Genomic DNA, 22,830 nt, shown 5'->3' with positions numbered 1-22,830 from the left:
GCAGCATATCTTACATACTTACAGCAGTATGGATTAGCAAAAGCAAGAGATTTTAAAAGACTTATTGACCTTGACATATGATATCATTGTTTTATGTGTTTTTATTTGCACATATCTTTGATTTGGTGGGCTTTAAACATAAATAAGCAGTGAAGTGGTTTTATTTAAATATTTTTGTCAAAGAAATAAAAGATTATGACAAACTAAGTTTTTCTTTATGATGCTTTTAATGAGGCTATTTTTCTCTTTTTTATCAGGTCCTTTGTGTCACCTTGACATTTTTGACTTCATACCCAAAACAATTATCAAAAATAATTTTAATTCAGGAATTAAAGGGGTCCTTGATTATCATTTCACTTTTTCAACTTTAGTTAGTGTGTAATGTTGTTGTTTGAGCATAAACAGCATCTGCAAAGTTACAACGCTCAAAGTTCAATGCAAAGGGAGATATTTTCTTTTACAGAAATCGTTTTTTAAGGACTGCAACAAATGGCTGGTAGGGACTACAACAAGCTTCTTCCTGGGTTGGTGACATCACAAACCCCAAAATTTACATAAATCCTGCCCCTGAGAACACACAACAAAGGGGGCGAGGCCATGTTGGGCTGCTTTAGAGAAAAGGAAGAGTTGTTGTAGTAGAGTGTTGTTGCCATGCTGTCATTTTACGTCGGACTGCTTCACAAACGAGGGTCAATTCAACACTGGATTTGCACAAAAGATTAACATGACGGAACATGCTAGTCAGTGAGTTGAATCAACTCCACAGCAACTACATAAATGTATCCACTAACCATTCAGAAATGCCCAGTTGAATTCTAAAAGATGTATCTTCTTACTGACAATCCTCATTTTGGCTGTGTGAGATTCTCCAGCTTTGTTGTTGTTGGGCAACCAAAACGTGAGCTGTTATAACTCCGCCCTCTTTTGGAAAGCAGACCAAAGGGACACATCCAAATAGGGGCAAATTTGACAAGCTATAATAAATGATCTGTGGGGTATTTTGAGCTGAAACTTCACAGACACATTCTGGGGACACCAGAGACTTATATTACATCATGTGAAAAGAGGCATGAAAGGTCCCCTTTAAAATAAAAACAAGCTTATCATAGAAGAGGTGTGTTCAAGTCATTGTATGTGTGAATTGCATTCTTAAGTATTTTGAATCAATAGATCAAAAATGATCAGATTAAAAAATTTATGTCATGTCATGTGCCACGTCCTATTGAACAAAAACTGAAAGACCTGTAAATGTCACAGTGGGAAACTAAAGGATGTGTGTGTGTGTGTGTGTGTGTGTGTACGTGCACAAATGAAAGTGTGGGAGATTAGTTGTGAGGCTAAACCCTCCACAGAAGAGTCATCAGTCTTTTCGGTACATCCGTCAGGGATTTCAGACATCGGAGAAAAGTATGCGTGTCCGTTTTGTGTCTTTGTGAATAGGATTGCGACCTTCACAGAGAGAACACGCAGCCCTGAAATGATTTACAAGTCTGCTCTGAGTGGGAAGGAGGAGAGGAAGGCTGAGACAGAATGACAAAAAGGCAGAAAGCAGGAGGAAAGTCAGAGATTTCCACCTATTGATCCAGGTGGGAGTGTACGGAAACCCGAAGGCCTTCCAAATGAAGGACATCCCACCATAGCCAACTGCATGCCAGTAATGTGACCCACTAACCACATGTAATTAAGACAAAGGGACTGGTGCCAGAGGGGCGGGCTGACTGAATGAAAAGTGAGCAGTGGCTCAGGAGAGGCTGAATTAGGGCTCACAAACGCAGCTGTGGAAAAAGGCTGGCGTGAGGAGCTCTGGCAGGCGGGAATCAAGACCGAAGGGGCTGATTTACAGGAAAACTTTCCACTTCATTAATGCTGTCAGAGAGCTTAAATGGCCCGATATGTGACACGACCGTTGCTCTCCATCTCGCTATGTTTCTCCTGTCTTGGTTTTTCTGTTGCCATTGCCATTCTCTCTGGCTGTTTGTTTATGACACTCTGCAGTGTCTCCGCAGAACAGATTAAAGAGGATTAGTGATGTAAATCTGTTAATGAATCTAATATTCAAATCACATTGTGTTGCCCTTCTTGCATTCTCTCCTTCAGAACTCTCTTTCTCTTTTGTTTTATCAACACATACTGTTTCGCACAAAGCAAATTGTCATAGTATATAGAGCTGTGATGACTAATTGGTAATAATCGATAATGAAAATAAGCAACACTGAATTTTCTTACTGATTTGTCATGTCTTTATTTTGTGCATGGAGAATCCTCACCAGTAATGGGCACACTTGCTTAAAATAAAGCAATGAACATATATTTTCATATGTGTAGTAATACATCTAAATGTATGCATGTGTGGTCATGTATATTTCACTAAATCCACCCACCATTGCTGAGAGATTTTCCTTTTAGCACAAACAGCACATTACTTCTATTTACACTGTGTGAATAGCATTCAATGCTATTTACACTTGGATGCCTTTTATTGATAATCATATGGTGCAAACATAATTTAACACTATTATAGTCATTGTAAATACCAATTTCTGTGTGAATAGCCACTGCCTTTCATCCATCCATCCATCCATCCATCCATCCAGTGTCTGTCTAAATGTCTGTCTATCCTTCTATCTACCTTGGTTATTTAAACTATTCAGCAGCTTTCAAACTATGAAAAGTTTTGTATTTTATCACTTCACAATGTTACTTTTATAGTTTGAACCAATTTGCCAAAACTGTATACCCTTAGACTTCAATATTCAAATTGTTTGAAGGCGAGTAATGGGCAAAAAATGATGATTGATGATCTGTTTTATCAAGGAGATATTTGACTGATTAATTGTTTGACCTTAAAGCTCACTCATCTATATGTCTTTCTTTCCCCGCAGGACAAATGACATAGGATGAACACTGCTGGTCATCTCTGTCTGTCTGTGCTGTCATCCCTTTTTGCACTGGCCTGGGCTGTGGAGCCGCTGGGTCAGGCTGCCCCCTGCTCCTCTCTGGTGGCTGGGGTTTTATACGGCTCCTTCTCGCTCAGGGACCTCTTTCCCAGCCCGTCGGCTCTGGCATCCGGATGCTCCTGGACTGTGGAGAACCCTGACCCCACCAAGTACTCGCTCTATTTCCGCTTCAATCGCCATGCCGGCGCCTGTTTAGCTTTTTCCCCGCTGGTGCTGCCCCTGGACCACTACCTCTCAAACCAGACCTGTGGCCCCCCTGACCAGCCCACCTTCCCCTCGGACCCTGAAGCCGTTGAGCTCTGCATGGTCCCAGGACCTCACACCTTCCTGCAGTTTGATAAGAACTTTGTCCAGTTGTGCTTGACCGCTCACCCCAGCGGAGACGGCGACAGCGAAGATGGGATGTCCGAGGGCCAGGCCCCCTTGTCGGCGGAAACTTTGGACTTCCGGCTCGTAGAGGTTCTGCTCATTAATAATGAGAATTCGAGTCAGTTTACATGTGGAGTGCTGTGCCGATGGTTCGAGGAATGCTTGCATGTCGGCTCGGGCTGGGAAACCGAGAGCTGCAGTATCACTCAGACGGGTTGTGTTTGTCCCAACACGGCACCTCCGGTGTCCCTGCTACCCACTGCACCCCACAACCATTCCTTAGACCCCAGCGCGAGTGTCTTGCAATCCCCACCCGACGACTGTTGTGTAACACAGCTGCATTCAAAGAACGGCATCGCTATAGCACCGAGAGATGTCCGGCAAGGTAAGCCAGGCTTCTTTTTGACCAGCTGCTAGCTGTTCCCTTTACAGCCCGTTTCATTAAAATCAATTAAACTGCTTTACAAGCTACTTTGTTTGATTGGGTAACCATTGGCTCTTTGTGGATCACAAACAAAGTGTTTCACTTTCAGCTTGATTTGGAGAGCTCATTTTATATTTAAATTATTAGCCTCTAATTACAAAAGGGAAAGTAACTTTAAAGCGCTTTGAACTGCCTCCAATGAGGATAAGTGTTTGTGATAAAATGGTAATCACTGACTCCCCTTGGCTGCACTGTTTGCTCCTGCTGATTTTTGGTGAGGATTGGGGAGGCATGTGTGCTACTTTATCTTAGACACCGTGTCTTTACTGGTTGTGACTCGATAAGCTTCTATAGTGACGAGTACTTTGTCAGTAGACACTGGCAAAATCATAGCCAGTCAGAACATTTTGGTGTTTATTATGCAAGGGTTAATTCTGATTCTTGAATTTGATTGACTGAGCAGTGTTCCTTGAGGGCTGGTATTTAGTACAGCACTGGGACTGTTTGAATCAATCCATTTGTTTGTATATGTTAATAATGTTTTTCAGTGTATCTTTCTGCAAGTTATATTGTTACGCCAGTAAGTGGCGATAAATTACTGTATAATTAGCAAGTCATTGAATCACTGAACCAGTTCATTCAAAACCACTTATCCTTTCAGGACTGAGAGAGTCATTGAATCAATAAACTGTGTATAAAACAACTTTTGCTAAATTAGGGACTGCGTGGACTACTACCATGCTATTATCACTATTTTTGCCAAATAAAGGTATGTTAGAAGTAGTAAGAGTAGGTTTGTTTACAATTGAAGTCTTTATAAGTGACTCTTTGAATCATTCGCTTAATCGATTCATTATAAAAACAAAGATTCATTCAGAAATGCCACAATGGTGTGTTGTTTTGAGGTGCGCCAGGGTTCAGCGGCATTGCTCGGATTAGTCGTTTGTGGAGCAGAAATGGACAAAGTAACTAGGCATGTTGGGCCCTATCATACAGCCGGCGCAATGCGATGCCAGGCGCGACGCAAGTGTTTTTTGCTAGTTTATTTTCACGTCCAGCACCCACGTTGTTTAAATAGCAAATGCACTCACACCCATCTGTTCGCCTATGGGCGTGCTGTTCTGAAAACTAGGTGTGTTCAGGTGCATTGTTGGCATGTTGCTATTTTGAGGCAACTGAAAACCTGGCTTTTAAAGGAAATGGGAGATGACACTTTTACGTACAACCCTTTTGGACCATGTGCCTGGTGCGCCTACCATTTTTTCCGTTGTTAAACTAGCAAAAGGGGATTCGAACACGCCCTAAGTGCACCTGCGCCATGTGCTTCAGACCATGAGCTTAGATCGTTATAATAGGGCCCATTGTGTCTAAAATGTAGGTTAGGCTGCTCGATATTAACTTCTTGTTTATTGAGCTGTTATTTAAAAGCACAAATGTACAGCGCTGTGTACCTGGGTTTTGGTATATAGCTAACGCATGACAGAAATTGAAATCAAGTGGTTGACAACATTTTCTGCCTGCTTGTCATGACTGGTTATGACAGAAACATACAGTAACATAGTATCACGCCGGTTGACCACATTTAAATTTGCATATGTCGCAAATCTGTCACTTGTCACTTTTGTTGGCGTCTTGCATTGTTGATTTGTGTCACATTAATCTTCGGATTTGTGGGTGAGGATTGAGGTAGAGAACAGTTCGTTGCAGGGAATGTGGGCCTTGTTGATGAATTTAATAATACATACATATATACATATATATATATACATATATATATATATATATATATATATATATATATATATGTATGTATGTATGTATGTATATGTGTATATATATATATATATATATATATATATATATACATACACATATGTACATATACATATATACACACACACATATATATATATATATATATATATATATCAGAATTGTGAGATTGTGAGATAAAGTGTGACACCGAGAGAACGTGTAACACTGAAAAAGAAGTGCCTAGAATGGGAAAGTGAGAATGAGAAGACGAGTATGTGCGTGCGTGCTTCAGTCTGGCTTTTCCTGGCTCGCTCTAGTGCCTCTCAGCTAAAGCCACACTGAGTTTTATCCTCCCTTGAGTCAGCATGCTGATTGGCTGTGCCAGACAGAAGGACACTGCCAATGTGCCTGTCACAGAGATGCAGCCTTCTCCTGTGCCCGCAAAGACTGCACATTAAACGGCCTTCTCCTCAAAGCTGACATTACTGACACCAGCCAATTTCAAGCATGGAGAGTTCTTCTCTGGAAAGATGTTGACAGTATTTTTAGGTGTATATTGGGATATTTTCACCGTAATTAGGCCACTCTGGAATAGAGGATATATAGCATCCCGCACAGTAATTTCAAATGATTCAAAATCATAAAAAAATACAGAACATCAAAGCACACAAGCATATACAGTAGGTCTCCGAACTACTATATAATGTAATAATATATACACATAATTAGATCCACTAGGACTCTGTACATTTGTTAACATTTTTGTAAGGGGAAATCTATGGAAGCTTGTTTCCGCCACAGAATAAAAAATTAAAAAGTTAATTATGACTTTTATCTCACAATTCGGACATTATAACTCACAATTGTGAGTTTATATCTCCCAATTAGGACTTTATAACTTGCAATTGCGAGTTTATATCTCAGAATTCTGAGAAAAAAGGCAGAATTGTGACATAAACTTAGAATTGTGAGAAATAAAGTCTGAATTGCAAGATATAGTCACAAATACATTGTTTATTTTTGTTATATTTTTTATTCCATGGCGCAAACAAGCTTCCATAGAAATCTGCTAAAATATGTGGAATAGAACTGAAAATAAAAATAGAAGATGAAAGTTAACTCTAAAACTCTAAAAGTTTTCCCTCATTAAAATTTCATTTGTAATTAATTACTTTTGAAAATAAGATTAAAATAATATATACTCATATGAGATGAAGTCATGAGATATGTGTGTCATATCTATCACCTAATAAAAGCTTTTTATTTTTACATGGGTATTGAGATCACATGACCACTGACCAGCCAAATGCTCACTTTATTTTACCTCAGTAACCCATCTATTGTTGAACGAGTTCCTAGCACAAGTGTACCAATATTCTTGTTGTGAATATTCAAAAACAATTAACTCTTATTTAAACTATCTTTTTAAAACCGTTCCACTTCCACCGTTCCACCATTGTGAAAGACAAAATTGGGCCTTCATCAGAGATCTGCGGGTGGTACATTTTCTACCATAATCCGTGTATGTTGAACTGCAATTAAATCATTTTGTTTAGATGGGAGATGAAAACCCACCACAGACAAAATTTGTTTTGGTGAACTGTCACCATCCCTTGGTGTGCAAATGATTTAATTACAGGCATGTTATCCGAAGGCTTAATTGGACTAATTATTTAATTGTCTTCAGGCCTAGGTATTTCTAGCTCATTTCTAGATCAGAGAAGACAATCCCTATGCTCAAAGCCCATGTGAACATGGAGCTTCTTGCTCTTGTGTGTAAATCCCAAGTGCCGCAGCCTCGAAATGGGGTTGACGAAGGCGGATAAAATCCACACACTGTTACAGCATATCATCTTTGTTATGTTACAGTGTTGTAGCTAATAGAGGCTAATTGGTGTGGTTGTATGTGTGTGATGTTGATCTAGTTTCCTGTAGACTGAAATATCAGCTTGCAGGCAGAAGAAGCCAGATCGCCATGCTGCATTATCTAGAACACTTGAGTTAATGTTGATATAATCACTCTTTGATTACATCCATTAAAGTTTTCTTTTCTTTTTTTTTTCTTAAAACTCCTTGTGCATTGTGCGTTTCTGGAGGTCCCTGTTCCACATAAATAGTCAAAGTTGAATGTTTTCAGCTTTAAAGTACGGCTTTAAAATCGATTAATTGCGATTAATTGTGTCTAACATAAAAGTTTGTTTACATAATATATGTATGTGTGCATATATATATTACTAAATGTCTGTGTGTGTCTATATGTATGCTGTATATACACAGACATAAAAACAAACTTTGTTATATACGATTAATCACGATTAATCGATTTAACAGCCCTACTTCAAAGTAATATGTGTATGTGTGTACTGCATACATATCTGTAGTGAATGTCAAAACTGACTCGCAGGAATGAATGGAAACATACTGGTATATACAGAGGTGTTTTTAGGCTGAATTTGATGGTGATGTCAGGCAGCTCATAAGCTTTGTCTTTTCTCAATGGTTTTAGTTTGTAGTCTTTCCGTTTGTCCAGAGTTTTCAATAAGGTACTTTAGTGTAGAGAGAAGATATATAAAGTTTCTTGTAATCTTGAACTTCGAATAACTTTATATCTCACAGATGCGACTGTGTTTTCCACAACATGACTTTATATCTCACAGTTGTGACTTTAAGTCGCAATTACAAGAAATAATATCCCACAATAGCAAATTTTTCTTGGAGGCTGAGACTGCCTCGGAGCAAAAAAAATGAAACAAAAACATGAATGGATGAATCATTCTTTTAGAATAGTTATCGCTAATGTTAACGCTCTTACTATTTTTTTTTTTTTTTTTTTTACTGTGATACTGTGAAAATATAGCTTTTTTTAAACTTGTTCCTTGAGTTGGCAGAATAACTGGTTTGCTGGTCCCTGGAGTCTGTAAAGGTTGAAAACCCCTGCTATATGTCATCAGAAATATAGTAGACGGCTGCTGCTTTGCTGAATTACATGTAGAGAAGCCAGACTGGGTCATTGTTTGAGCTGCAGCTTTTTGTGTTGATTTTCTGTTAGTCTGAGGGGAATATTGTGTCTTTCTTTGAATTTTGACTACACTGCATTTTTTCTCTTCCCAGTTGGCATTCGAACACACTGTCTATTACATCATTGACATATGGAAAGGCTAATGAGTACAAGGTGAAATATAACAGAGGTTATATGAAGCATGAAAGACATCATTAGACTCTATTACTATGAATTCATCTGGGTGTGTTTCTCTGAATTCTTAAAATTCCTCTTTGGTAATTGTGATGTTGCAGGTTGCAGAAAGTGGAGTAAAGGAGTTACCTCAAGGTGATGATACACGGAGCAACTTTTTGAGCAATGTTGCTGGGCAATGTTGCTGTCAACGGTGAGACACAGGGCAACCAATCTGAGAGGAGCAAATCTATTGCCAACCCAATAAATACTTTATTATTAAACACTTGTTAGGCACTTTATTTTAACTTTTCAAATATTTTCTTCATTTTTATTAAATATAAATGCCTTTCCGATCTGATTTGTGATGGGAAAAGGGAGAAGAGCGAGTTTGGCAAAAGGCGGATTCGAACCCCCGGTTGATCGCGTCAAGAGATACTCTCAACAAACTGTACGCCCTACGGCCTACGCCACTGCAGACGTTAAACAGAATACGTCTTTTTAGTATTTAACTGAAAACATTCGCTGGCTAAATAACAGCATACGTACATTAAATTGGATACCTGTTGGTATTTTAAGCATTAAATGAGGTAAATTCCCTGTTTTACCAGCGTAAAAATATATAAGTTCACGCTCCTTTTCTTCACTGCACTGCTGCTGAGAGGCTGCCATCTTGTTTGAATTTTTTCCAAAATCTCCAAGCCGGTCATGTGATCGGCTGCTAGCATTCTGATTGGAGAATCTCAAAAAATTGCCCACGACCAATCTAAAGTATCCAGGTAGAAATTTGTTGACATTGCTCAAAAAGTTGCCCCGTGTATTGTCACCTTTAGGGCTGCAACTAACGATTATTGTTCAAATAGTCGATTGGTTGTACCAGCTCTATGTACCAGCTCTAACTAGCTGGTAGCATTACTACATATCTATTAGTATAACAATATATATTCCCCCAAATATTTTAACTTTTCCTAGAAATAAGATATTAGCAGTGTAACATGACAAAATTGTTTTTATTCCACACTTTTTCCAGAACGAGTCTGATGCCGATACTGATTACTAATATCTGTATTTTCATTGCATTTATAATTTTTGAGAACCAAAAAAATATGGATCATATTAGTTGGCTTAATAAATTATTTATTTATTTATTTTTTTGTTACCTGCAAAATTCTTAAAGTCTTAAAAAACAACATGAAAAAGAATTGTGATAAGATTGTGGATCATGATAATGCTTGAAAAAAAAAAAAAAAAAAAAATAATAATAATATTTTTTTCCCATATTGCCCACCCCAACTTTAGCATAATAACAGAAACTGATTTAGTCCAGCAGGTTAAATGATTTTGAATATCAGCTGACAAAAATCTCAAAGAATTTCAGTGCAAAAAGTTCTTCTCACAAAAATTCAAATGACTTCTTAGCTCTCGTCAGAGATTGCAGGGTGACTTCACCACCTGTTATAGCTTCATAATGACTAGCACTTTCTCTTCTAGAGATAGCTAGTGACTTTGACGGCACAACTGCCATTACAAAAGGAAGGAAGATGGACTGAATGCTAGTCTGACTAGTTTTATTAACTTCAGTGCCCACACACTCTCATAGTTGCACACTTTCTGTCTCTCTATTTGGACTTGAGACTTTGAATCAATATAACCCACTCCTCTCTGAATAATAAGTGTGCTTCTGTGTATGCTTGTGCCAAGAGAGACTCACAAACTGTTAGAAGCCTTCCAGTGTTTCTGCAAAACTAACAACTTCGGGACACACATTTAGCATAACGTTATGGGAAGGACAGCTGATTTTGTGTACAAGTTCCAATTTTAGGCCCACATGGAATATCTGCATGCATTTCCTATGCTGATTGTGATGGAATAAGACTTATATTCGTAGCTGAAATCATTCCTAATGATTTTTATTTAATAATATATAATGATTATTTAATATATTTTAAAAATATATTTATTAATTAAATCATTATATTAAATATAAAATTCACTATACCTAACCTAACTCTATTAAGCATTCTAATTCTGTAGAAATCTGCCGAACATGAATATTGTAACAAAATAAAGTGAAAGTGATGTGTAGCCAAGTATGGGTGAAATGGCTCTGCATTTCACCCATCCAAGTGCACACATACAGCAGTGAGTATTGAACATTCACACACACACCCGTAGCAGTTGGCTATTTGGAGTATTTTTGTGCTTATTGAAAGTCTATCTGCAGGTGGTATTTGTGTAACTGTGTATACAGTATGTGTGTATATTATGTGGAGCTGGGCAATGCCCGAGGTGAGGCTGCAGTGTTGTTGTTAGAAATTTGTTAACAGTGGCAGTGTCATCATGATGGATAGAGGAGTCTTCTCAGTTCTGGTTTCGCTGATGATCTGAACTGCAGGGGCGAAGGAAGGAAGGGGCCAGCTTTGTGATCCGAGTCCAGCTTTTCCCGGCCTTCTGTCCACACATGGTTCCCCTTGACCAAGAGAGCCAGTAGGTTAAGATGAGGGTCGCTGCTTCTGTCTCTTACACCTTTCAGCCAGGTGTTCTAACCCTTACTTTGGCTTGCTTTCTTAGTTTTTAGAGAGGTTTTTTAGAGTCATCTGGGTTTCCACGGTCATGGAAAAGCTGCAAATATAAAAGTCAGTTTTTTTGGGATCCTTGTTTTTTTTTCTAGAATCGATCCATAATCATTTGACACTCGCACCAGCTGGCATAAGTCTTGCACAGAAGTTAGATTTTTAATTAATTGGATTTTTGGATATTTAATTAATTGGATTTAGGATTTTTAACCAACATCAATTTGCTTGTGATATTGGGAGATTTTTTTTTTAAATGCTTCCATTTGAAAGAATAATGCTTTGTTAAAAGGGAAGGTAGATATTTTTAAACCTTTTTGGTCTCATAATAAACATTCAATTAAAAATGTTTTCCGTGTCTAGAAAAGTTTAGTTATTTGTCTCAGATAAATATGTCAAACTAGTTCACAGATTAGTCTGAATAATTCAAAAGTTAATTGGCATATACAAATATTTATCTAGTGATTTCAAATGTTTGAAAAGGTCATGGAAATTCATTCGCCAAAACATTTTTTCTTTAAAGTGAAACATGTACCAATCATTCACAGTAAGACCAAAACATGCATTTAGAAAAAAAAAAAGGGTAAATTTCTATTACATGTCAACTTTAAAACTTTAAAGGTCCCATGACATGCTACTTTTTGGATGCTTTTATATAGGCCTAAGTGGTCCCTAGTACTGTATCTGAAGTCTGTTTCCCGAAATTCAGCCTTGGTGCAGAATTTCAGCCACTATGAGTCCCACAATGAGCTTTCCTCAGGACGTGCCGTTTCTGGGTCTGTAGCTTTAAATGCTAATGAGGAGGAGAGAGGCGGGGCAAGGTGGAGGGTGGGTGTGGTCTTAACCAGCTTGCACGGTAGTAGCTCATTTTCTCATGGGCGGGCAAAGCAGAGAAAGGGGAGGTAACCTTTCCCCTTATGACGACATATGGGGAAGATTCCAGATTGGGTCGTCTGAGCTTTCATTTTCTCAAAGGCGAAGCAAAACACCCAGGGCTCGGTTTACACCCATCGCCTTTTCTAGCCACTGGGCGACCATAAGCAGGCTAGGGGAACTCATTAATGTTAAAAAATCTCATAAAGTGAAATTTTCATGCCATGGGACCTTTAAGTGCTCAGTCAAAGGCGTAAGTTTGGGACTGAATTACTTGTAATGAGCTGTTTTGCTGTGAATTCACTAGTTCGTATGAACAGTGTCAGATAGGGCATGAAAGAGTTTGGGGTAACCTTTGCAATCATTATTCTTGGCATTGCCATCAGTTCCATGTGTTGCTGTCGCAATTCAGCTTTAAGTATTATGTATCATGCTGAATGGCCTATTATAGTCCAGTTTTACGTTTTATTTCTATGCAGTGCTGACTTGTATAATTACCAGTCTCAATTCTGTAAGAGACAAATCAATTATATATGTGGAAACGTGTCACATGTGTGTAAAACGGTACTCCCTACATGACACTTTCCCTAGTTACGTGACCTACATCCAGATATCCTCATCTTTCAGCTTATTGTGCTAATTCTTACATCAAACACTCAACGTTTGTTCAGAGATGGTAGATCTTCAAAGTTAATAGTCTGGGATCATGCTCCCTTTATCCGTCTCTATTTCTTGGCCTCATTGATGATGTGTTGAGAGACAGGAGTATAATTCCACTTCATTGTGTAGACTTAATATGTCATAGTTAAATACCCTACATCCATACAAAATAGCTCGAAAAGCAACAGCCCGTGCATCCAGGAAAATAAGCTCTTCCAAGCACAAAGAGCTGCAGGTAGTCTTGGAAAACGAAAAATCCCTAGAGAACACTGACTTGTTCTCGTTCTGTGCTTTATATTTGTTTCTCATTCTCTCAGAGCTGACTTTCAGGAATTGTAATGTTTGAGAAAGCTTTAATTGCTTGGTTAATCTGATCTGAGACTTAAGACTGATCTGATTTGATCTTGAGGTGTCTGGTGTGACAAATATCAGGAAGCTAGCCAGCTGACGGTTCCCAAGAGTAGAAAGTGTGATCATATTGTTTACATCTTATGGCTATACTTTTGAAACAGTGAGTATTTTATTGTTTACGAATTGGCTCCATTCACTTCCATAGTGTCTCTCACTGTAACTCAGATTTGTGTTTCTTGAAGGATTAGTTCACTTCAGAATTCAGATTTCCTGATAATTTACTCATCCCTATGTCATCCAAGATGTTTCTGTCTTTCTTTCTTCAGTCGAAAATAAATTAAGGTTTTTGAGGAAAATATTCCAGGATTTTTCTTCATATAGTGGACTTCAACGGCTACCAATGGGTTGAAGGTCCAAATTGCAGTTTAAATGCAGCTGCAAAGGGCACTACAAGATCCCAGACAAGGAATAAGTGTGTTATCTAGCAAAACGATCGGTCATTTTCTAAAAAAAAAAAATAATAATAAAAAAAAAAAAAAATATATATATATATATATATATATATATATATACAGTGGGTACGGAAAGTATTCAGACCCCCTTAAATTTTTCACTCTTTGTTATATTGCAGCCATTTGCTAAAATCATTTAAGTTCATTTTTTTTCCTCATTAATGTACACACAGCACCCCATATTGACAGAAAAACACAGAATTGTTGACATTTTTGCAGATTTATTAAAAAAGAAAAACTGAAATATCACATGGTCCTAAGTATTCAGACCCTTTGCTGTGACACTCATATATTTAACTCAGGTGCTGTCCATTTCTTCTGATCATCCTTGAGATGGTTCTACACCTTCATTTGAGTCCAGCTGTGTTTGATTATACTGATTGGACTTGATTAGGAAAGCCACACACCTGTCTATATAAGACCTTACAGCTCACAGTGCATGTCAGAGCAAATGAGAATCATGAGGTCAAAGGAACTGCCTGAAGAGCTCAGAGACAGAATTGTGGCAAGGCACAGATCTGGCCAAGGTTACAAAAAAATTTCTGCTGCACTTAAGGTTCCTAAGAGCACAGTGGCCTCCATAATCCTTAAATGGAAGACGTTTGGGACGACCAGAACCCTTCCTAGAGCTGGCCGTCCGGCCAAACTGAGCTATCGGGGGAGAAGAGCCTTGGTGAGAGAGGTAAAGAAGAACTCAAAGATCACTGTGGCTGAGCTCCAGAGATGCAGTCGGGAGATGGGAGAAAGTTGTAGAAAGTCAACCATCACTGCAGCCCTCCACCAGTCGAGGCTTTATGGCAGAGTGGCCCGACGGAAGCCTCTCCTCAGTGCAAGACACATGAAAGCACGCATGGAGGACTCCAAGATGGTGAGAAATAAGATTCTCTGGTCTGATGAGACCAAGATAGAACTTTTTGGCCTTAATTCTAAGCGGTATGTGTGGAGAAAACCAGGCACTGCTCATCACCTGTCCAATACAGTCCCAACAGTGAAGCATGGTGGTGGCAGCATCATGCTGTGGGGGTGTTTTTCAGCTGCAGGGACAGGACGACTGGTTGCAATTGAGGGAAAGATGAATGCGGCCAAGTACGGGGATATCCTGGACGAAAACCTTCTCCAGAGTGCTCAGGACCTCAGACTGGGCCGAAGGTTTACCTTCCAACAAGACAATGACCCTAAGCACACAGCTAAAATAACGAAGGAGTGGCTTCACAACAACTCCGTGACTGTTTTTGAATGGCCCAGCCAGAGCCCTGACTTAAACCCAATTGAGCATCTCTGGAGAGACCTAAAAATGGCTGTCCACCAACGTTTACCATCCAACCTGACAGAACTGGAGAGGATCTGCAAAGAGGAATGGCAGAGGATCCCCAAATCCAGGTGTGAAAAACTTGTTGCATCTTTCCCAAAAAGACTCATGGCTGTATTAGATCAAAAGGGTGCTTCTACTAAATACTGAGCAAAGGGTCTGAATACTTAGGACCATGTGATATTTCAGTTTTTCTTTTTTAATAAATCTGCAAAAATGTCAACAATTCTGTGTTTTTCTGTCAATATGGGGTGCTGTGTGTACATTAATGAGGAAAAAAAATGAACTTAAATGATTTTAGCAAATGGCTGCAATATAACAAAGAGTAAAAAATTTAAGGGGGTCTGAATACTTTCCGTACCCACTGTATATATATATATATATATATATATATATATATACTTTTTAACCACAGATACTTGTCTTGCACTGCTCTGCGATGCGCCATGCATTACGGAGGGAATTGGAAAGTTCACGTGTGACGTTGGTGGAAGTACCGAGCAAGTGTTTACAAAGCGAATGTGCAAAGTCAAACGGCCTTTACAACAACAACAACAACAACAACAATAAAAAAGTAAAATGATGATTTTGAAGTTGGAGGAGAAAATGAGATGGAGTTTTTCATCATACTTTTCATCGTACTTCCACCTACATCACGCATGTTGTCTTTTCCAATGTGATTATGTAATGCGTGGCACGTTGCAGAACTAGTGCAAGATGAGAATTTGTCGTTAAAAAGTATATCCATTTTTAATTTTTTTTTTTTTTTTTAGAAAATGACAGATTGTTTCGCTAGATAAGACCCTTATTCCTCGTCTGGGATCATGTAGAGCCCTTTGAAGCTGCATTGAAATTGCAAACTGCAATTTGGACCTTCAACCCATTGGTAGCCGTTGAAGTCCACTATATGTAGACAAATCCTGGAATGTTTTCCTCTTTTCAACTGAAGAAAGAAAGACATGAACATCTTGGATGACATGGGTAAATTATCAGGAAATTTTAATTCTGAAGTGAACTAATCCTTTAAAGGAAAGACAAGTTGAAAGTGATATTTGTATTAATCAACATTATGCCACAATTGTTGTCAGTTTTACTTAGTACTGAAATGGGAATATTTCTTTGAATTCTTTAATTTTCTAAGTCAGTCTCTCTATTTCTATATTGAGGTTGAAATACCTATAGCCCTTTGTTGATTTAGGTACAAGGTGCACTTGTGATGTATTCTTATCGATCTGTTGTCAGCCAACAAATGCGACAAAGATCGGCTCATCAGTTCCAACTCAAATGGAACTTTCCATTCAATTATTGACTTGGCACACATGACCTGAGAAAGCCAAATAAGTACTATTGGATCTTCTCAGGTTGATTTCCTTGAGAAATTCATTACCTCATGCTGCTTTGGTGCCATACTTTCTTCAACCTATTAGTATCTCATTCACTTCAAACCATCTCTGACTACAAGAGGACTTTCAAGCTTTCAATGCCTCCTCAGAAATACTTCTGAGAAAAACACGAGCACTGCACCATAAAAGAAACATGACAGCTCCTGCTCCTTTGCGCTCTCTCCATCCAGCCTTAGGTCCGCCATAGGCGGTGCTCGCTCGCAACGGAGCGTCTGCCCATCACTGTTTCTGTGCACGGTGGGAGGAAAAAGGGCTGTCCAAATCTTCAAAAGCGGGCCCTTCGAAAGCCTCCTCCCCATGCGGCGAAGCTGTCTGGTTGAAAGACTTGTCTTTGTGCTGCTTCCATGCATGAGAGGAGCATCGATCAGAAGAGGTTGTCATTAAACGTGGCGCTGCACTTTGTCTATTTTTGGTAGCATGACAGAGGTTTGGGCGGTGTGCGGGGGCCCGACGGAGAACCGTCGTTAATCATTAAAGTCACCGCGCTCTGCTGCGGCTCACACAGAGTGGTTACCGATGCAGTATACATGCACTGTACCAACATGCATGAACATATTTTGTACACACGGCCAGGTGCATGAAACCAGCCTCTCTGAAATTCAGAGGGATTGTGGTTCTGTTCATTGCGGTTGTTCTCTACTATTCACTTTGAACACTTTGGGCAAAGTCACAGAGGAAGAAAGACAGATGAGAGGGAGAGAGAGAGGGAGAGAGAGGTTGATGGAATCCTGTAGGGTCTTGGTCTTATTGTATGATTATTTTCAGAGAGTCTTTGGTGTACTCTCAAAGGTCTGACTCACATAGGGGGTGTTATCTAGCTTTCTTTGTGGTCCCTTTCTTCTACGCTTCCCCATACATGGACTTTCTTTGCTGTACCTTAGCAAGAGCTCTTTGACTGTTATTACTTATCCTTCCAGTGTCTTTAAAATTAGACTTGAAAACAGCGGTGTACAATAGTACTAATATAATAAGTCTAGCTGTAAATGTTCTCTGGCTCTGAGGTAGAAATCTCACTTTAGCTGGTGTATTACTGCTATTAATTTAATCACAACATTTAATCATACCCACCACTGCCTTTGGAAATCAGCAGTTTAAAAAAAAAAATACAATTTTTGCAGCATTTCCTAAAATGAGATGTTTTTGTACCTCTGAGAAGAAAATTAGAATCCGTCTTTGGCTCTCGTAGTACACAGAGCAATCTGCTTTATGAATGAGGCTCTCATTCCCGGTCATGCTTGTTCAACAAGCTTGGGTTTGGGAAGTATAAGACCCACACACCTCAAGCTGTCGCTGTACAACACTCCATACTCTGAATCAGAACACCATACCCACCATCTTTGGCAGGAGGACTTGTTTGGACCAGGATTTGTTTGGGTTTCACACTGAGCTTTTTAGAACAGACTGCAGTCACAAACGCTCTCAGATTTAGACCAAATGGACATATGCCTTCGTCTTTGAGCAGCAAGAACCAGTCTGGCTAGTTGTAAAAGACATTTTTTTTTTTTTTTTTGGTAAAGGATACTGCAGTCATAACTTTAGAATACTATTAACTAATATTGACAACCAACAGATCTGCCTCCATCCAATCAACAGCCAATGGGTAGACCAAGTTCCGCTCTAATTTTTCTATTTCAATAATCTGTCTCACTTTTATGGAGCCCCACACATGACATGCAAGAAAAAAATAACATAAATCGTGTGCATGACTTATTAATTTGTTCCCTCGATTTACTAAATTGTGCGCACGACTTAATAATTTGTTCCCTTGCTTTACTAAATCGTGCGCACGATTTACTATTTCGTACCCTCGATTTATAAATCATGTGCATGATTTATAAATCGAGGGAACTAAATAGTAAATAGTGCGCACGTTTTAGTAAATTGAGGGAACGAATTAGTAAATCGTGCACACGATTTAGCCTACTATTTTTTTTTCTTGGATGTCATGTCCGGGGCTCCATACACTTTAAGGGTTAGTTAACCCAAAAATGAAATTTCTGTCATTAAGTACTCGTGTCATTCCAAACCTGTAAGACCTTCGTTCATATTCGGAACACAGATTTTTGTATCCCCCACAAAAAAGTAAAAAGTATTCTTGTCGCTTCATAAAATTATGAAGTGTAGTCACGTTGACTATTTTAACGACGTCTTTACTACTTTTCTGGACCTTGAATGATGGTAATTACGTTGCTTTCTACGGGGGATAAAAATAAAATAAACCTCTTGGATTTTATCAAAAATATCTTTATTTGTTTTCCAAAGATGAACAAAGGTCTTATGGGTTTGGAATGACATGAGGGTGAGTACTTAATGACAGAATTTTAATTTTTTGGTGAACTAACCCTTTAAATATATGTCACAATATGGGGGAAAAAACCTGTCCATTGCCACTTCCATTACATTGCAACTTTAAGTCAGATTAATGGATTAGTTATTTAGGCAACCCACTGAATACTTTTGAAAGTGTTGCTTTGCACATTCCTGTTATCTAATCAGTGGCATTGGCGGCTAAGATCAACCCATGAATCAGGCATGTTACTGTATTGTGACTTTGCTGCTAGCATGCATGCTGAATGTGCAGCAAGCCCCAGTATCACCAAAGCAGAAGCACCTGAATGCATGACTTCCCATTGGGCACCAATTACTGCTGCAGCCTGAATCAGTCACAATCCTCATTAATGTGTGAAATCGGGTTCAGCTCGAGGGACCGTAAAGGGTCTCTTGTGCGCCCCCACCTTTTCCGGTGTGAAGCAGCACTGCTGTTAATTAGAGCCCTGTCCTGAGCTGAGCCCCGTGGGAGCTGAGAGTGGATCTCTGTGCTCTTAAAATCTGACAAAGAACTCAGCCATGAGGTGTGTAGTATTGATAATCCAGCTGGACTCTGGGTTTTAAGATACTGTGTCCGTTCACATGGTCTATTTCTGTTGTTCTAAATGCAGGTATATACAGGGCCTTTGTGTCTTTTTTGCATTTATTTATTAGGGTCCAAGCCCAAGTACCGAAGGTTATTCTTCTTCTGGCTGGGAGTCTGTTGGAGCCCCTAGAACCATATGTTGAAAAGGTGTGATATTTGGCAATGCGAGTGGGATTAATTTCAATATCCTTAGTGCAATGTTGGTGCCAGTCTCTCGTGCCCTCTAGCGCCACCAACAGTTCAACATTTATTTTAGTTTTTAGCTACAAACTTTTGAACTACATTACCTAGAAATGAAATTGTGGACCTGGGGGTTTAAATTTCTGCCTGACTGATTTTGAGTTTTGCAGAACGCCTCCAACAGCTTTCATCAGTTTAATCCCCAAATTTGGCTTAGATCATATTGAAACCATGCCTGTCAAAAGTTATTTAAAGTTTTTGATACACTAAACCTGTTGTGTGTAAAACATTCACAGATTTGAGGACCTCGTACAGAAAATGAGGCTGTAACCTCACAGTGCTTTGACATATTGAAATGAAACTTTATATATATAATTTTACCTAATGCCTTAAGTGTCGAGTTTATATAGCTATAGCTTTGAATTTTTATTTTTTTAGGGCATGAGCACCGATGGTGCAATTTAGTTTAGTTTTCACTCTGTCACTCTGTATTTATTTTAGTTTTGGTATTTTAGGGCTGTTAGTCAAAGTTAATGTGGCACATGGTTTACTTGCTAACCACAGTTTGATGTTAATGCCGTCTGGTGATGTTTTCATGTTTGAAGCAGGAAATTAAACAAGAAAAGTTGTTGTTGGTGATGTTATCGCGGGACCCTCAAACACGCCCATCTGCTACGCCACTGCTTATCTACCTCTAGCCTTTAAATCTATTAACTGCCATGACCATTCAAATATGAATACTCAACAAGATCATATTTTTTGTAACAGATTCTAAGTTTTTTTTTTTTTTTTTTTTTTTTTTTGTCTCCCAGCCACACCACATTGAATTCAGTGTCTTGTTTGTGCCATTCCTTGTTAGCTAGCTCTTTTTGTTAGATGCGATTTTGCATCAGAAGTAGAGGAGGACAACAGATGTTTCTTGTCTTGCTCTCCCCGAGACCCACTCTCTCTCTCTTTTCCTCAAGAGATATGATCAAGGTGGTAAAGAGCCAATTATATGGGTCACAAAGAGATGTCACTCTCCACCTGGGGCAAGGTGTGCCAGAACACACAACAGATGGAGGGCCACCCTCAGAGCAACTCTAATCAACACTTAAAATGACCCCTTTTTTCCTACAGGAAACAAGTTTGTTTTCCATATACAGAGAGGAAGAGTATTTTTATGCGGTTCATAGTGATTTGAATGAATGTTTGGTTTGAGCGTGTCAGTTCAGATCTGCCAGTCACAACACTGAGACACAGAAACAGCTGATTGAATCACTCTTTTGACAGCCTCTCTAGTGTTTGTCAGTGTGAAACAGTGGAGATTGAGATCCACATCTATAAACATTAATTACTGAACCCATCCTAGTCAATATCCTAATTAAAGTTTCTTTTAGCACGTTTTTTTTATTATTATTTTAAAAAATATATTGTTTTTAACATTTATTTGTGTGTGTGTGTGTGTGTATATATATATATTTATATTTACACACACTACTTTTGAGATAAAATTAGTGGCATCACTGTTGCCACTACCTTTAGTTTAGTTGTCCATCATCTACATCAGTTTGTGCAACTATTGTCACTGTCTAGAGCACTTTTTTGCACACTTTTGTAAAGGGACATTGATGGCTTTGTGTTCATATGCTGTGTATTAACTTTATTATCACTCTCTTTCTCATTGCCTACCCTTTTTACTTGGATTAAAATACTGTTTGACTCCTGTGGTCATTCCACCTGAAAACAAGAATACTCCTTAACTAATCCTCTGTACAGAACGGCTGATTTAAATAACATCCAGGTGTGTTTAAATCCTTGTGTGTGTGTGTGTGCTTGTGTGTGTATAGAGAGCCTTACCAGGTGCACAAAGCTATGATTTTTTTTTTCTCCCTGTTGTGTTTGTCTGGGTGTCCTTCTCCAGGAGTTAGTGAATGAAGAAGTTTGCCCGGAGTGTGTATGGGGAGGGCGAGCACTGCGGCTGACTTTAATTTACTTTTCTCTGTGATAGGGAAGTTATCATTTATCTCATCCACAGTACCGAGCTGTAATCCGTCAGGGGACACCAGTCCCGGAGCTCATGATTCAAATACACCCATGAGGATGTGTGTGTGTGTGTGGATTAATGGGAACAGAGAGGGAAGAGGATAGTAATGAGATCTGCAAAGGATGAGAGGAAGTGGACACACTACTCTACTGATCGCTACAGGAAACACCAGAATGGTAGCGGGTGCTATTTGATGTCTTCAGATTGGTAAAGCTCTAGATGACATGTAAATTGAATTCACGTGATGTGTCCAATTCTTAAATTCAAAGGTTATTCGTGTCATTTGAAAACAGACATTATTATTTTTTATTGTTTATTATTATTTGGTGATTCTAGTTTTTTTTTTTTTTTTTTTTTAAATGCCAGTGCTCCAATAGCAGCAAGAAAGCAGTACAGTTATGTGGTCTTATTTGTTTTGTTTTGCTTTGCTTTGCTTTTGCTATTTGTTTTGTTTTGATTAATTTTGCTTTTTGTTTTGTTTTGCTTTTTTTCATGTTTTTTTTTTTTTTTTTTTTTTATAAACCAAGCATGTTTTGAAACAGAACAAAACAAAATACTAAACATTTTTTGTTTGGTTTCAGGTTGTCATAAATAAGTTTTTTTTTTTTCTTTTTTTTTTCTGGAGCTATTGATTTTTTTTCACTGTATTTTTTGCATTTATTTTGTGACTTATACTGTATGGTTTTAATATAACATCCAGCTGCCTAACTTGTTTTATCTTCTAGTAGATAGCAGATAGATAGCAGCAGATTTGAGAGGGGGCGGCAGTGAGGAAAGTATAGTTACCCACTAGGACACACTGGGGAAAAAAAATCAGTAAGGTAGGGGCAGATGGTCACATCCAGTTAGAGAGCAGTGTCGTTCTATGTCACTTGTACCTGGATCTTGCACCAAGGCTTAAAGGTGCAATAGGTGATTCTCTACAGAAACATTTTTGTTATACTGGTTGGAAGTCTCCTCATATCAGCAGTCACTATGTTAAATGGTCTAAATGTATGTATATTATCTGTGGAAGTCATAAGACCATAAAGTGTTCATCCAATCTTTATATTCTGTCCGAATTAAGTAATACAATGGTTTTGGCTTTGGACTGCGATTTGCAGGGAGGGTGGGATCCTATGCTTTAAATGCTAGCAGGCTAATTTTAGCATTTCCAAGATCTCCTACTGCACCTTTGAATAAGCCAACCTGACATTGTCAGCACTTTTTTTCCTTTAAAATCTTTGTTGAAATTTGGAATTGCAACCTAGAAGTGATTTGTCTCACCAGGAAAGGTACCTTTTAGCCAGTTAAACCCTTAAACGTAGTGTTCATTCTGTCAGTAACATCCTTTTCATACATGCTAGCAGTCT

The 22,830-nt window shown here is 38.7% G+C and overlaps 1 protein-coding gene across 17 annotated transcripts in view; it reads left to right on the top strand.

The window, feature by feature from the left end:
* adgrb2 (adhesion G protein-coupled receptor B2) overlaps nucleotides 1–22,830 on the top strand; it is a 295,083-nt gene that overhangs the window by 70,495 nt on the left and 201,758 nt on the right. For all 17 annotated transcript variants that reach the window (XM_051872961.1, XM_051872964.1, XM_051872963.1 and 14 more), the window contains exon 2: nucleotides 2,883–3,711. In XM_051872961.1, the coding sequence (XP_051728921.1) occupies nucleotides 2,898–3,711 (814 nt within the window). In that variant the 5' untranslated portion in view covers nucleotides 2,883–2,897. The remainder of the gene's footprint in view (nucleotides 1–2,882; nucleotides 3,712–22,830) is intronic.

Source organism: Ctenopharyngodon idella, chromosome 19 (genome assembly GCF_019924925.1).
Source record: "Ctenopharyngodon idella isolate HZGC_01 chromosome 19, HZGC01, whole genome shotgun sequence".
Classification (NCBI taxonomy): domain Eukaryota; kingdom Metazoa; phylum Chordata; class Actinopteri; order Cypriniformes; family Xenocyprididae; genus Ctenopharyngodon; species Ctenopharyngodon idella.
This window is presented reverse-complemented; position numbering and strand designations above follow the sequence as displayed.